The sequence below is a fragment of the Ptychodera flava genome, chromosome 16 (assembly GCF_041260155.1).
Source record: "Ptychodera flava strain L36383 chromosome 16, AS_Pfla_20210202, whole genome shotgun sequence".
Lineage (NCBI taxonomy): Eukaryota > Metazoa > Hemichordata > Enteropneusta > Ptychoderidae > Ptychodera > Ptychodera flava.
In genome coordinates, this window is record NC_091943.1 from 8,383,480 (window position 1) to 8,399,003 (window position 15,524).

Consider the following 15,524-nt stretch of genomic DNA (forward strand, 5'->3'; position numbering starts at 1 on the left):
GGAGCACAGTCGTATGGATGCAATACTTATTAATTGTTTGAGCCCCCCCCCCCCCCCCCATACGCGCGTGCGTACTTAGGCAGCCTGTGATGCGCCATCTTGGTCTTGTGGATGCATGCGAACCGATCCATCGTATCATCGCCAATACCTTCAGAATTTTACCCCGTATACATAAATACATATCGTAAGTGAAATTTTGTTGTTATTATTGACTCCGATCGACAGAAGGCAGACATGTGGGTGGAGGGACTAGTATGTGGGTACAGGCGTTCAGATCGGGGCTTCGTGAAGCGACAATCCGAGCGCCTGTGGTGGGGTCCGGTCGGCTAAAAAGATACTGCTCGTCACGAAATTAACGTTTTAATTACTGTGTTTAAAGACCACTTATCTTTATAAAAATAAACAAAATACTTCAAGTAATAGTCCAAGACCTCAAAATTACGTTGGTTTTCGAACGAGTAGCAACACTGATCTCATGATCGTATTCGACGTCCAAACTCTGCCCGTAAGGTAATCTTAGGCTGCGTTCACAAAACAACAGTGGGGAGGGGGGGGGCCTGGAGGAATTGAGGGGAGGTTCGAACATTTTGGGGGCAGCGGGGGGAAGGCTTGAAAGTTTTACTCTGTGTACTCTGCCTATAGGAGAGGGGGACCTGAAAATTTTTTAGTTCCCTTTCATCAGGATTCCCAGGTTTGATGGGTAATTCAATGAAAATTCAATAGTGCCGTTCACAGTTTACGTCACTGTTCTCTCATTAATATACAAAAATAAACATTTGTCCGCATTTTTAAATTACGCTTTTGAAAATTGTGCAAGCAAAATCGACGAAAGCAAATCGTAGTTGGGGACTGTTAGTGTAACAATGAATACTAAAAGGCATATTCACGACTCAGAGTACAAGCTGCAAAAACAGCCATGTATGCAACATTGATAAAATTTGTCCGCATTTCAAGCTGCGTGTCCGATGTCGCGTGCGCACAGCTACATTTAGTAACAAACCTGTAACCGTGAACAGCGCTATACCATTGTAATGTCACGTTCTAATGTTAGTAATAGTTGAACAAGATCTAGATCCATATTGTTGCATTTCATTACTGTTGTCTTGAAAAGATCTAAAAATGTACGAATTTTCATAAAAACGAAACAAACAAGTAGGCCTAGTAACTGTTGACAATCTTTTCAACTTGATATTTCTATGCAATATGTAAAATACAGTGTCTTACTGTCTCCCTACAGCATGCTGAAACACTCATTCAGTGTGTTGACAAAAGCCTGCATATATATGAATTTTGGGTGATAATTGAATTAGAGTCCAAACTGAAAGTCATTTGTCAATGATACAAATGCGGGGTACACATTCACATGCTGTATTGGCAAGCTGAAGACTCAACAGTTCAACACGCTGTAGGAAGTAGAACAAGAATGCAGTTCTATAAACTGAACAAAATTGTCAAACTTATCACAGTCAATACAACTACTGCCCTGCTACTGCCTACGGGCAGTGGCACTGTCATTGCATACCGGCAGTGACAGAGGTAGCTCTGACTTTGAAGTTGCTGAAGAAGAGTTTCGGTCATGTGACGCTCATGACAGTGAAACATACCTGCAATGTACACAATATCAGACCACACATGGAAGACAATGAGACTTGAGCTATCAGGGATTTCGGAATTCTGGCATATGAGAATAATCAAATTTTAAATATTAAAGAAAAAAGATGGGGTCACCATGCTTGATTTCACATTCTCACCGTAAACTCCCTAACACAAAAGTAATACTTTGCACAGTAAAGACCAATTTAAATTTAAAAAATGTGTGACAAAATGGTATTAATTTTACCAAATTTACCATTATTACACCAAAATTTTCAGAGATGAAAACATTTATTTGAAATTGATGGGATATTTTAACCTTATGTATTGTCAGTTTTGCAAAACTTATAAGTAGCATATAATGTAGCCAGAAATTCACAATCTCTCATCATGGTAATTTTGTGTTCTCTTGAGCAGGTGCCACTGGCCTGGCCAGATCAATTTGTATTAATTCATGTCGGCTTTGACTGATAAATCAAAAGAGTCCACTGATGTGTTTAAAAATGAATCAATGTAAGAACTTGCCTAAGGAATATGACTCTACAAACTGCTAATAACAGGCATTATTATACACCTGCATCTGTAACCTATGGAGTTTCATTGTACAGGAAGTTTCGGTATCAGAGGACGCAGAGTCCAATTCAATTGATGCGGAATACAATAACTTTAGGTGTTTTTGGGTGCTATTTGACCTTTGACCTCAAAAAACCTTTCCGTTAACACAGAGAAAAGGAGAGATACTATTGTTTTACAACAACTATCCTTCTGAACATTCAGTACTTCACGAAGTTAATAGTGGTCAATCCACAAACTCTGAATTTTAGTGAAATTATGCTGCTTACCTACAATTTCTACCGCCTGCACTGCGCTGTGCGGGTTGAAATTTCATTCTGTGCACTTATAGCGGTCACGCTGAACGTGTCCCCAGACTGCTCGCGACTGCTCAATGCAGTGAGCAATGGGCATCCCCCGAAACGCTCTATTTTGACTTTTTCCTGGTAAAATTGGACTAATAAAGGTGTATAAGAATAAAGTTATTCACAAAATACCAGGCTCTATATCCTCGTACATCTATGCTTTTGGTGATTGTCGTTGACGCTACATTTCTCAGACAATACCTCCGCTGCACGATGTACTTGGACATAAATCCCAGTATTTTGTTAATAACCTTATGGTGTTGAATATCTACGAGCAGAACTGTCCAAAACATGAAAATATTTCTTTGCCTGCATCCCTAATAAATATAAGGCTATATGATAATTTGGGTTGGACTTGAAAATTTTTCATCACAAAGAAAGGGACATGAAAATTTTTTAGGGTATTCAGAGGGGATCTGAAAAAAGTAAGATTTCAATTGCCTATTCCTCCACCCACCCCCAACCCACCCCCTGCCCTTCCCCAATTGTTATTTGTGAATGCAGCCTTACTATTGCTGCACAGACCCTTTGTGGAATGACCATCATTGACAACAAGCTCTTAGGCATGTGACTCTGGCATCTGTTAGTAAATCAGACTCTTTTTTTTGTAGGTTTCTGTAAATTGTACTGGTCTTTGGTACATTATGGAGGTAAAAGAATTTACCTCTATGTATTGGGATTGGTTTATTTCCTGATGGGCAGTAGTTACAGTAGACTAGTAGTTGTAGGGCCATCTAGCTGCAATAGTTGTAGCCCTTAGTGGGCTGGGATTGTTGTGTATTTTCCTGTATATTTGAGCATGGTCTTATACATTACACCATTTATTGTTACTTACGTTGATTGTATTTTCATCACAACATATGTACCTTATGAATTACCGCTATGACATATAGGTTCATGATACTGGTATTATTTTTTGTAACCTATATTGTAGATGTTAGTGCTTCCCTGCTCAGGCAGCTTGTTGTCTCTCTCAATACAGTAGCGTTGACTTTTCTGGGCCATTTCTTTCACCATATACAGGTTTCATTTGAGGAAAGGACATGGAGCAATCATCAAATCAAAGATTTATTCAATCAAGTCAATATGCTGCTATGAATGACTTGTTATTCCAACAATTTGGTTTCCAAGTACTCGCAAACAACATCCGTGAGGAAGATACAGACACTCATCCCATCCTGGTCCAGTGTGTTCTGAGAGAATCAGATGTAGAAATCTGGGGAGGATTTCGTGTCCGTGCATTCATTGTCAAACTGGACTTTCTAAAGACTCACGGTCAAGCTCAGATGTGTTTAGCCATCCTGTTGAAAAATAAGTTTACTCCTGATGTGAAAAGACTGGGAGCACCTTTTCAACTTAAAGCTTATCATTTACATTGGATTCAGAATGTGTTGGATAAAGATGTGGATGGTATGCCGGTCAGAAATTCAAAGGAAATTCCATTTATTGCCATGTATGATGCTGCCAAATTGTCTGAGGCAGAAACATTGACAAATAATTTACCATGGAAAGGATCAGAAGTCACCACACTACTGGAAACTGAAGGAGAAGCTAATGCTGTAGAAGAAATGGAAACTCCCGGTGACCAATCAACTGTGAGAGAGAAGTCCCATGACCTTTCACCCACAGATACCAGCCAGGTATGTCAGGAGGTGTCAATTAACACAGTTGATATGAATAAGCAGTTGGAACTTGAAAAATGTCCAACTGATTTGAAGGACGGAAATAAAAGGGAGAGAGTTAAGGGACAGAATGAAGAGGCACCTGGAAATGTTAGCCATGAGGATGGAGATGTAGGACAAACAACAGCTGAATCTGAAAATTGTGAAAGTTCTGAAGATTTGGACAACATTCCAAACACAGGCGATGACAAAAGATTAAGTGTAGAGCTGTCTACGAAAGATGGCAATCTGGAAATGAACCATCCAGGGCATAAATTCAATGCAAATGCTGCCGTCACTGACATGTCAGAAGCAACAGCAGAAGCAACAGAAACTCCATGCTCTGACACTGGGGGCGCTAGCAGCCCTGATACTGATAAATCTTGCCATCGAAAAGCTGCCATCGAAAATGCAGAATTACATATGCAGAAAAAAGAAGCAAAGACATTGAAACGTAAGAAAAAAGAGAAAGCTGCAAAGAAATCTTACAATTGTGAGGAGTGTGGTATTGCTTTCACATTTAAGAAAGAATACTCTGTGCATGTGAGAATACATAAAGATGCCAAGAAACAAAGCTTCCAGTGTCTCCTTTGTGCAACACAGTTTGTTCAAAGGAAAGAACTGATGGATCACGAGAAGTCTGAGCACCCTGAAGCAAGGCCCTATGTCTGTGAAGTGTGCCACAATTGTTTTAAGAGTTTTTATAACCTGAAAGGCCACATCAAGAAGAGTCATAGGACAACTCCCTTCAGTTGTGAGGAATGTAACAAAGTCTTCAAAACAAGCAGTGCCTTAAACATACACAACAAGCTACAGCATCTGGGCATTTGGAATCACCAGTGTGACACTTGCGGCAAAAAATTCTTTGGTAAATATGGATATGAGCTACATTTAGTAACACACACCAATGTGAGGAATTTCCAATGTGAGGTATGTGGCAAGGCCTACAGGTCAAAAGCAAATCTTCGGGGGCACACGCTCTCTCACTCAGGAAAGAAACCACATCTGTGCAATGTCTGTGGAAAGGGTTTTGGTCGCAGGCAGCATCTGATGGAGCATATGGTGGTCCACACAAAAAAGAATGATTTCTTATGCGATTACTGTGGGAAAAGTTTCAGTAATAAGACAAATCTTTATGTACACAGAAGGCAACACACAGGTGTACATCCTCATGTCTGTACCATATGTTGGCAAGGGTTTCACCGCCAACGGGGGCTTGCAAAACATATGGAGAAAATACATTCCAATTTAAAAGCTGAACCAGTTGCACCTTTAAATTCATGAAAATATTGTACACTTATTGTTTCTGCGATGGTTTGTTACCCAGATAGTGTCATTTGTATTACTTCACCCAAATATTTTTTAGAGAATTGTACATTATTTTATCGACTCTGTATTTATTTAATTGATGGTTAAGATATTTCCATAGTTCTTGTATTTGTCATATATTTCAATTGTTTATACATTTTTCAGTTCTCTACACTGCACTGAGGTGTATGAGTAGTGCGCTTCAAAGAATCTTTCAATAATGTTGATTAAAATGTTTGTACATTTGTGGTTACAATTAAAATTGCTGTGAAAGTAGTCATTGGCCAACTTCAAACCCATGCATTGCAAGTGCTATGCTTGTCAAAATCTATTAAATACACTGTAGACTGAGCATAGCAGTTGCATATATTACAGAGTATTAGTTCTACAAATACAACTTATACAATATTTGATGTTTAATATGTTGACAAACATTTGCTCGTCTCGACTATTCAAATTATTTTTAAAAAATAACATGTTAGCGTTTTCGTACATCACAGTAGTAATTTCATTGTACATGTCGTTATACAGCCGAGACCCTATTCATTGCTTTCATTCTTTGTCCCCACTCCGTCTAGCCTTGAGGTTGAAAGTTAACGGTCTCCAGGAGAGATTATGTCACTAAACTAAACATTCTCTGGCTTGTTTATGAGCAACACCCATTTAATCATTGGCCAATCATGTGAGGAACATTTTGACTGATTGACTTTTAAAGGGATGACAGTGACATCATCATCTCTCCTGGAGACCAATCGACTTTCAAATAAGCTGTTTTTTAAGCTGTGGCACTAAAAGTGGACCTTGAGGCTAGATGGAGTGGGGATGAATGCCGAAAGCAATGAATTGGGTCTAGGCTAGTCGTCTTACCACAGGTGTGGCAAATTACACATACAATGAGTATTGGAAAACCATCACATATAAACTTCCTTGGTATTGTTCCTTTTAACCCATGGCCCAAATTTGATTTTTGGTGTCACTAATCTGTAGCAGACCATTAATACACATGTGGACGGAATTTGCAAGAGGAAAATTATTTTGATTTTGAGACAGTATTCACATACTGACTGGCCATGAGGGAAACAGCATACACCGGTACCCGAGATACTGTGAGTCCCCCCCAAAATAAAACCAAATAGTAGTCTGTTATTGGGGTTGATCGACTCACGGGCTTGAGGGGTTAAAGACATATGCTGTTACCCTCACAGCCAGTCAATATGTGTTTTATAACATACCTCATCCAAAGTCATGCATTAGAACGTACCAGACACAAAATTTTTAGCATGTAATATGTAACAGATGCATTTAATTATTAATTCAAACTTCAAACTATATTACATAAAATTCAAACATAACAATAACTTCATGCTTCAAACTTGGAAATTTAACTTCACTACAAAAAGTTCAATACACCTTTGATAATCTTTTTCTTCTGTTTTGAGTCCTTGTTGGAAATCAGAATATTCAGTTCTTCAGAAAGTAGGATAAACCCCAAAATTTGTAACCAGTGTGACCTTTCATCCACTCACAAATAACAGCACAGGTGTGTGGATGTTTCTTGAGCTTATGCCACAATCTGAGAAGGTCTCCAGTGCTGCAAAAATTGTTATTACTCCAAGATCTTCAAAATGAGCTCCCACAAGTGGTCCCTATAGATATCTATATAGGCACAATGGGAACTGATAGCTTCAATATATGTAGCAAGTTTCATCAACTTTGGTCCAGTCAATTCAAATATATATCCCTAATTAGCAACGTTTATTAAATATACAAATTAGGAATTGGGTGAAGTTAAAATGCTTAATCATTGCGGACAAGCTCCATTAACTTGGGAATACCCTACTTCCCCACTTAGTTATCAGAGGATCAATTTCACAGACCTGCCTTTCCCACAATGGCACCAACTGGATATAAGATAAACGTAACAGTGGAACATTCACACCTTGGGGGGTTAAAAGTCTTCTGTTTGTCACCGGAGTTGGTCAGGCAAGGACCCAGGTTTCAGGTACCATGCAAGTTAATGCAGTATTCAGTCCCTAATGTGACTTTCAATAAATGTTAAATCATAGTATCTTCAATATACATACCAAATTAGCAACTATCTTTGTTCCCATTTCTGATCTTGGTGTGATCAACATCTCATCAAATAGCACTGATCACAAATGACGTCATGTTTTTCTCTCATTAATATGCATAAATAAATGTTTGTCTGCATTTTCCGCACAAACGATGAAAATAAAACCTGCTAGCGTTACAATGGTTACTAAAAGTCACACTAGTTCGTAGTATTTTATGGCTCAGACTACAGGCTGCAACAACAGCAGCGCATATTGCAACAACAAAGTTTGTCCGAATTTTAGGCAGCATTCCAAGGGTTGTCCAAAAGTCACGCGCGTGCATCTATACTTCGTAACGAACCTGAAATCGCGATTGCAACGCTATTGTGTGCAGTCGTTTTTAATGTATATCCATTTTTCTAAAATCATTAATTACGCAAATGAGCAAAAAGTATGCAAGCCACACCCACCGAAAACTAATCAATTCTTCCATTCGCTAAGTGAATCTATATACCAGATTTGATTCTGATGATCTGATCTGCCGTTTTTGAGATATTGGACCAACAGACCGACAGACAGACATCGCTGCGACACATGCTCACGTGTGTGAACACGTGAGCAAAAAATGGTTCATCCCAGTTATCAGATCACCATTACTGGCTGTAAAATCTCATCACCCGCTGTGTTTGTTTAGATCTCATCTTGCCACTCCAGATAGGGAGAGTTTGGCTTAGGGGAGAACCATTTGATTTCTGGGAGGGGGGGGAATGGAGGATTTGGGGAAAAAAAAATTTGTCGGCAGGTGAAGGACAGAAAAAAAAAATTTGATCCAACAATGGCTTGAGAAAAAAAAAATTGTTCCAACAGACAGGAGAGAAAAAAAAAATTGTCGCCATGTGCTAAAATCACCAAAGTTTGGGACTGATTTAAAAAAAAAGCTGGAGGGCGGCCGCCTACGGCGGCACTAATATTTTCAATATGTTAGAGTGAATCCTGATGTAAAAAATCTGGCATATAAATAAACTTCAATACTACACAATGTTCAAAGTTTCATTGTGATGACAGTGTTTTAAATATGTTGCAATAAAGTATTGACACAGTCAGTATTAAAAGGGGAACCATTGGACTTGCTGTGATCTGTATCTACTGAAAATTTAAAACAAACGACACGATTTAATGAACTACTTTTAAAAGCAATATATTATTCTCAAAATATATGTCTTTCCTTGCAATGAAAATACAATAACAAATAATGAAATACAAACACAACTTTTGTAAAACATGACTTCTTTCCTGAGAAGTTGACAGTACTGATTTTATATAAAACACAGCTATAGTACTGACTTTCACAACTGTAATAATGATTACTACACTTCTATACTAGTCACTATCAGCCTGGTTTAACCAGACGGCTGATCTGTTCAGTGGATGGAACAGATCAGCCATCTGGTTTAACCAGGCTACTATTACTCTACTTGAGACTATGGCAGTGGCTTCATGGATGACAGTAGGCAGATCCCATATCTTTTTGGTTCGGTACATGCAGGTACCTGCTGAGCACCTTTAAGAAAGGAAAATTGAAAGAAAGGAAAATTGTTATTTTTATTAAAAATTGTCTGCAGTAGTTTTGTGTTTGAATAAAAGGTTTCTCACTTTGGAAAGGGACTAAAGCGTTATTATTGGTGATTTTTATATGCATTTTTATATTACTCCAACACAAACAAAGTCATCACTCAAAATAATCTGCTGATATGACTACCTTTGTCTCCCCTTTCTTGTCTGTTGAATAAAGTGACAATGTCAGTTGAGTGGATGTCCTCTGCCATCTCTCTTCGGCACTTTGCCTTGACATGTGGATTGGTATTGAGTGATGCTGGATATCGCAGCTCTTTTCTTCTTCTTTCTTTTTTTCGTTAGCAGCTCTCCTGTTATTGGCTGCTGCCTGCTGGCTAGCTCCGTACAGTTCTTTGTATTTCTTATGCACAGCTGATATGGTGGCCATTTTCTCATTTACCATTTGCACAACTGCTTGACCTTGGCTTGTAGAGAGTGGTAGAAAACCGTACTTTCTTGGTATGACGCAGATTTCTTGTTGAGTTTTTCCACGTCTGCTACACAGCTTGAGTACAGCTGGTCAAGTTTGTCAGTCTGGTTTTTTACAAGTTATTTGTTGTACATAAAATTTTAATAGCAGAACCATGAACACAACAAGTTATTAAAACATCCGGTTGTGAACCAATAAAGTGTATGTATAGCATATTGTATTAAAAATTGGCAAGCGAGAAAAAAAAATTTGCTTTGCCACTGCATACAGAAAAAATAATTTGATGCAGGACTGACAATAGATAAAAAAATTTGCTGTCACAGTCATGGGAAAAAAAAAATTGTTGCCCCAACCATTTCCTCCATCCCCCCCAGAAATCAAATGGTTCACCCCTTAGGAAGTTCCCTTGGTATATTGGTATCATGGCTATATAGCTTAAGGTGAAGTACTACGAATTATGTCAAAATTAGGTTGTGGTGTCATTTTCTTGAAACTTTGCACAAATATTCTTAGAAGTTGTGCAAGTGCAAAAATGAAATAAAAAATGGGGGTCACCACGCTCGTTTCCATGGAAACGGACGTTAAAATGGCGTCGTTAGAAATAAATAAAAATGATATAATTCACTTAAACTAAAGAAAGCAATTATAAAACGCTTAGTAAATGAGTTAATTTTAATAAATACCAAGACTTAAGATCCATATCTATCGAATGTATAGTTTTCATGATGTTTGTAAAGAAATTTTAACATAAGTATCGATTACAAAATGACGATATCGAAATCATATCACTACATAATTTTCGAACTTTCTTCCTGTCGCTTTGAATGGTGTCATTTTGACCAAACTTGGCGAATAAAATCCTGACATAATACCATTTAGTTTACACTTTTAATAAAAGGGTGTCACCATGCTACTTTTTACAATATCTCCAGTTGAATGGGTAATATGCGCCATGTAAATGGGAGATAAATGTTAATTTTCGCTCATATTGAATAAAAACCAGCTTCCTAGGGGGTCAAAATATGACAAGGTTATAGGTCACATGTATTTCTAAGAGACTGGGTCAAAAAATTAGGTAAAAGCGCAATTTCAACAATGACAGGTGATGTTAAATACATGCACTACAAAATAACCAATTTGCGGCAGGCCTGAGTTAAATCTGCGCAGAAACGTTCTAAAGCGTGTGCGCGTCCGAATTCGGCGCCCTTTACCTTAATTGGTAGGTAACTACCAGCTTGCCCCATCGAAGAATAATGGCTTCAACTGAGAAAAAAGAAAAGATTTCAAGGGCGATTCCTCCAGCCCTTCCCCCTTCACCGCCATTTTTGAGCGCAGCCCATTGTTTACCTTGGGAGCACAGTCGTATGGATGCAATACTTATTGATTGTTTGAGGCCCCCCCCCCCCATACGCGCGTGCGTACTTAGGCAGCCTGTGATGCGCCATCTTGGTCTTGTGGATGCATGCGCGAACCGATCCATCGTATCATCGCCAATACCTTCAGAATTTGACCCCGTATACATAAATACATATCGTAAGTGAAATTTTGTTATTATTATTGACTCCGATCGACAGAAGGCAGACATGTGTTATACTTTTACAGTGGGTGTCGGGACTAGTACGTGGGTACAGGCGTTCAGATCGGGGCTTCGTGAAGCGACGATCCGAGCGCCTGTGGTGGGGTCCGGTCGGCTAAAAAAATACTGCTCGTCATGAAATTAACGTGTTAGTTACTGTATTCAAAGACCACTTATCTTTATAAAAATAAACAAAATACTTCAAGTAATAGTCCAAGACCTCAAAATTACGTTGGTTTCCGAACGAGTAGCAACACTGATCTCATGATCGTATTCGACGTCCAAACTCTGCCCGTAAGGAAATATTAGGCTGCGTTCACAAAACAACAGTGGGGAGGGGGGGGGCCCGGAGGAATTGAGGGGAGGTTAGAACATTTTTAGGGCAGCGGGGGGTGGGGGGGGCTTGAAAGTTTTGCTCTGTCTACTCTTCCTATAGGAGAGGGGGGACCTGAAAATTTTTTAGTTCCCTTTCATTAGGATTCCAAGGTTTGATGGGTAATTCAATGAAAATTCAATAGTGCTGTTCACAGTTTACGTCACTGTTCTCTCATTAACATACAAAAATATATATTTGTCCGCATTTTTAAATTAGGCTTTTGAAAATTGCGCGAGCAAAATCGACGAAAACAAATCTTAGTTGGCGACTGCTAGTGTAACAATGAATACTAAAAGGCATATTCACGACTCAGAGTACAAGCTGCAAAAACGGCCATGTATGCAACATTGATAAAATTTGTCCGCATTTCAAGCTGCATGTCCAATGTCGCGTGCGTACAGCTATATTTAGTAATAAACCTGTAACCGTGAACAGCGCTATACCATTGTAATGTCATGTTCTAATGTTAGATATAGTTGAACAAGATCTAGATCCATATTGTTGCATTTCGATCATTACTGTTATTGTCTTGAAAAGATCTAAAAATGTACGAATTTTCATAAAAACGAAACAAACAAGTAGGCCTAGTAACTGTTGATAATCTTTTCAACTTGATATTTCTATGCAATATGTAAAATACAGTGTCTTACTGTCTCCCTACAGCATGCTGAAACACTCATTCAGTGTGTTGACAAAAGCCTGCATGCATATATGAATTTTGGGTGATAATTGAATTAGAGTCCAGACTGAAAGTCATTTGTCAATGATACAAATGCGGGGTACATTTTCACATGCTGTGTTGGCAAGCTGAAGACTCAACAGTTCAACACGCTGTAGGAAGTAGAACAAGAATGCAGTTCTATAAACTGAACAAAATTGTCAAACTTATCAAAGTCAATAGTTGTTGTCTCTCTCAATATAATAGTGTTGACTTTTCTGGGCCATTTCTTTCACGATATACAGGTTTCATTTGAGGAAAGGACATGAAGCAATCACCAAATCAAAGTTTTATTCAATCAAGTCAATATGCTGCTATGAATGACTTGTTATTCCAACAATTTGGTTTCCAAGTACTCGCAAACAACATCCGTGAGGAAGATACAGACACTCATCCCATCCTGGTCCAGTGTGTTCTGAGAGAATCAGATGTAGAAATCTGGGGAGGATTTCGTGTCCGTGCATTCATTGTCAAACTGGACTTTCTAAAGACTCACGGTCAAGCTCAGATGTGTTTAGCCATCCTGTTGAAAAATAAGTTTACTCCTGATGTGAAAAGACTGGGAGCACCTTTTCAACTTAAAGCTTATCATTTACAGTGGATTCAGAATGTGTTGGATGAAGATATGGATGGTATGCCGGTCAGAAATTCAAAGGAAATTCCATTTATTGCCATGTATGATGCTGCCAAATTGTCTGAGGCAGAAACATTGACAAATAATTTACCATGGAAAGGATCAGAAGTCACCACACTACTGGAAACTGAAGGAGAAGCTAATGCTGTAGAAGAAATGGAAACTCCCGGTGACCAATCAACTGTGAGAGAGAAGTCCCATGACCTTTCACCCATAGATACCAGCCAGGTATGTCAGGAGGTGTCAATTAACACAGTTAATATGAATAAGCAGTTGGAACTTGAAAAATGTCCAACTGATTTGAAGGACGGAAATAAAAGGGAGAGAGTTAAGGGACAGAATGAAGAGGCACTGGAAATGTTAGCCATGAGGATGGAGATGTAGGACAAACAACAGCTGAATCTGAAAATTGTGAAAGTTCTGAAGATTTGGACAACATTCCAAACACAGACACTGACAAAAGATTAAGTGCAGAGCTGTCTACGAAAGAAGGCAATCTGGAAATGAACCATCCAGGGCATAAATTCAATGCAAATACTGCCGTCACTGACATGTCAGAAGCAACAGCAGAAGCAACAGAAACTCCATGCTCTGACACTGGGGGCGCTAGCAGCCCTGATACTGATAAATCTTGCCATCGAAAAGCTGCCATCGAAAATGCAGAATTACATATGCAGAAAAAGGAAGCAAAGACATTGAAACGTAAGAAAAAAGAGAAAGCTGCAAAGAAATCTTACAATTGTGAGGAGTGTGGTATTGCTTTCACATTAAAGAAAGAATACTCTGTGCATGTGAGAATACATAAAGATGCCAAGAAACAAAGCTTCCAGTGTCTCCTTTGTGCAACACAGTTTGTTCAAAGGAAAGAACTGATGGATCATGAGAAGTCTGAGCACCCTGGAGCAACACCCTATGTCTGTGAAGTGTGCCACAATTGTTTTAAGAGTTTTTATAACCTGAAAAGCCACATCAAGAACAGTCATAGGACATTAACTCCCTTCAGTTGTGAGAAATGTAACAAAGTCTTCAAAACAAGCAATGGCTTAAATGCACATAACAAGCGACGGCATCTGGGCATTTGGAATCACCAGTGTGACACTTGCGGCAAAAAATTCTTTAGTAAATATGAATATGAGCTACATTTAGTAACACACACCAATGTGAGGAATTTCCAATGTGAGGTATGTGGCAAGGCCTTCAGGTCAAAAGCAAATCTTCGGGGGCACACGCTCTCTCACTCAGGAAAGAAACCACATCTGTGCAATGTCTGTGGAAAGGGTTTTGGTCGCAGGCAGCATCTGATGGAGCATATGGTGGTCCACACAAAGAAGAATGATTTCTTATGCGATTACTGTGGGAAAAGTTTCAGTAATAAGACAAATCTTTATGTACACAGAAGGCAACACACAGGTGTACATCCTCATGTCTGTACCATATGTTGGCAAGGGTTTCACCGCCAACGGGGGCTTGCAAAACATATGGAGAAAATACATTCAAATTTAAAAACTGAACCAAGTGCATCTTTAAATTCATAAAATATTATACACTGGCTATTTCTGCGATAGTTTGTTAGTCCCTGCGGCAGACGAAGTCCGGGGGGGACTTATAGATTGGGTCATGTCTGTGCGTGCGTCCGTCCGTCTGTCCATCCGTTCACGCAGATATCTCAGACTTGCCCAGGTCAATTTCTTTCAAACTTTGCACAAGGATAGTACCCTACCCCATACAGATGCACGTCGATTTGTTTCACAGTGCCATCAAATTTGGTCGTGTTAGATGACTTTTTAGTTTACACCTCCATAGACTCTCATGTATACGTCAGTTCTGCATAGAATCCCATGCATAAGGCCAAGTAAAATAAAAATTTAGTTTCTCATCGTATTCATATTGCAAAAAGGATGCAGTGACACAGTTTTTAACCCCATGGATGAAGTCCAGGGGGTCTTATAGATTGGGTCATGTCCCTCCGTTCACGCAGATATCTCAGATATTTTGACAAAATGTTGCGTGACCTCGGTGACCATTGACCTCAAACATACATATTTGTCCATAACTCAGTAACCGCAAGTGCTACACCCTTCATATATGGTATGATGGGGCACCTTATGACGCCACATATTGTACTTCATTAATTATGTGCATATATAATATTGAGCGAGCCAATAGAGCTAAAGGTCTGAATTTTGGTATATAGGGATAACTTAGCAATTCAATTTCTTTGACAAAATGTCACGTGACCTCAATGACCTTTGACCTCATATACCTATTGTCCATAACTCAGTAACCACAAGTGCTACACATGTCATGTATGGTAGGATGGGACACCTTATGACGCTACATATTGTACCTCATTAATTATGTTCATATCTAATTCTGAGCAAGCCAATAGAGCTTGATGTCTGATTTTTGGTATGTAGGGATAACTATAGGATAGAAATTTTTTGACCAAATGTCATGTGACCTCGATGACCTTTTACCTAAAATATACGTTTATGTCAATAAATAAGTAACGACACGTGCTATGTCCTTTATATTTAGTAGGATCGGAGACCTTATGACAACACATGCTTTACCTCATTAATTATGCACATATCTAATTCTGGGCAAGCGAATAGAGCTAGAGGTCTGATTTTTGGCATATAG

At 38.9% G+C, this 15,524-nt stretch overlaps 3 protein-coding genes and 1 long non-coding RNA gene across 4 annotated transcripts in view; 3 read left to right on the forward strand and 1 right to left on the reverse strand.

Moving 5' to 3' along the window:
* The window catches only part of LOC139152724 (UDP-glucuronosyltransferase 2C1-like), a 567,100-nt gene that overhangs the window by 290,280 nt on the left and 261,296 nt on the right, over positions 1-15,524 (forward strand). The gene's annotated exons all lie outside the window — the stretch shown is intronic.
* LOC139152713 (zinc finger protein 626-like) lies at positions 74-5,741 on the forward strand. The gene is made up of 2 exons (XM_070726020.1): positions 74-184; positions 3,534-5,741. The coding sequence occupies exon 2, from the start codon at positions 3,554-3,556 to the stop codon at positions 5,453-5,455; it is 1,902 nt and encodes a 633-aa protein (XP_070582121.1). The 5' UTR covers positions 74-184; positions 3,534-3,553; the 3' UTR covers positions 5,456-5,741.
* LOC139152714 (uncharacterized) lies at positions 8,716-10,007 on the reverse strand. The gene is made up of 2 exons (XR_011556691.1): positions 9,293-10,007; positions 8,716-9,094 (listed from the first exon to the last, which is right to left on the reverse strand). It is a non-coding gene; the product is annotated as an uncharacterized lncRNA (long non-coding RNA).
* Positions 11,005-14,611, forward strand: LOC139152725 (zinc finger protein 782-like). The gene is made up of 2 exons (XM_070726035.1): positions 11,005-11,110; positions 12,493-14,611. The coding sequence occupies exon 2, from the start codon at positions 13,385-13,387 to the stop codon at positions 14,414-14,416; it is 1,032 nt and encodes a 343-aa protein (XP_070582136.1). The 5' UTR covers positions 11,005-11,110; positions 12,493-13,384; the 3' UTR covers positions 14,417-14,611.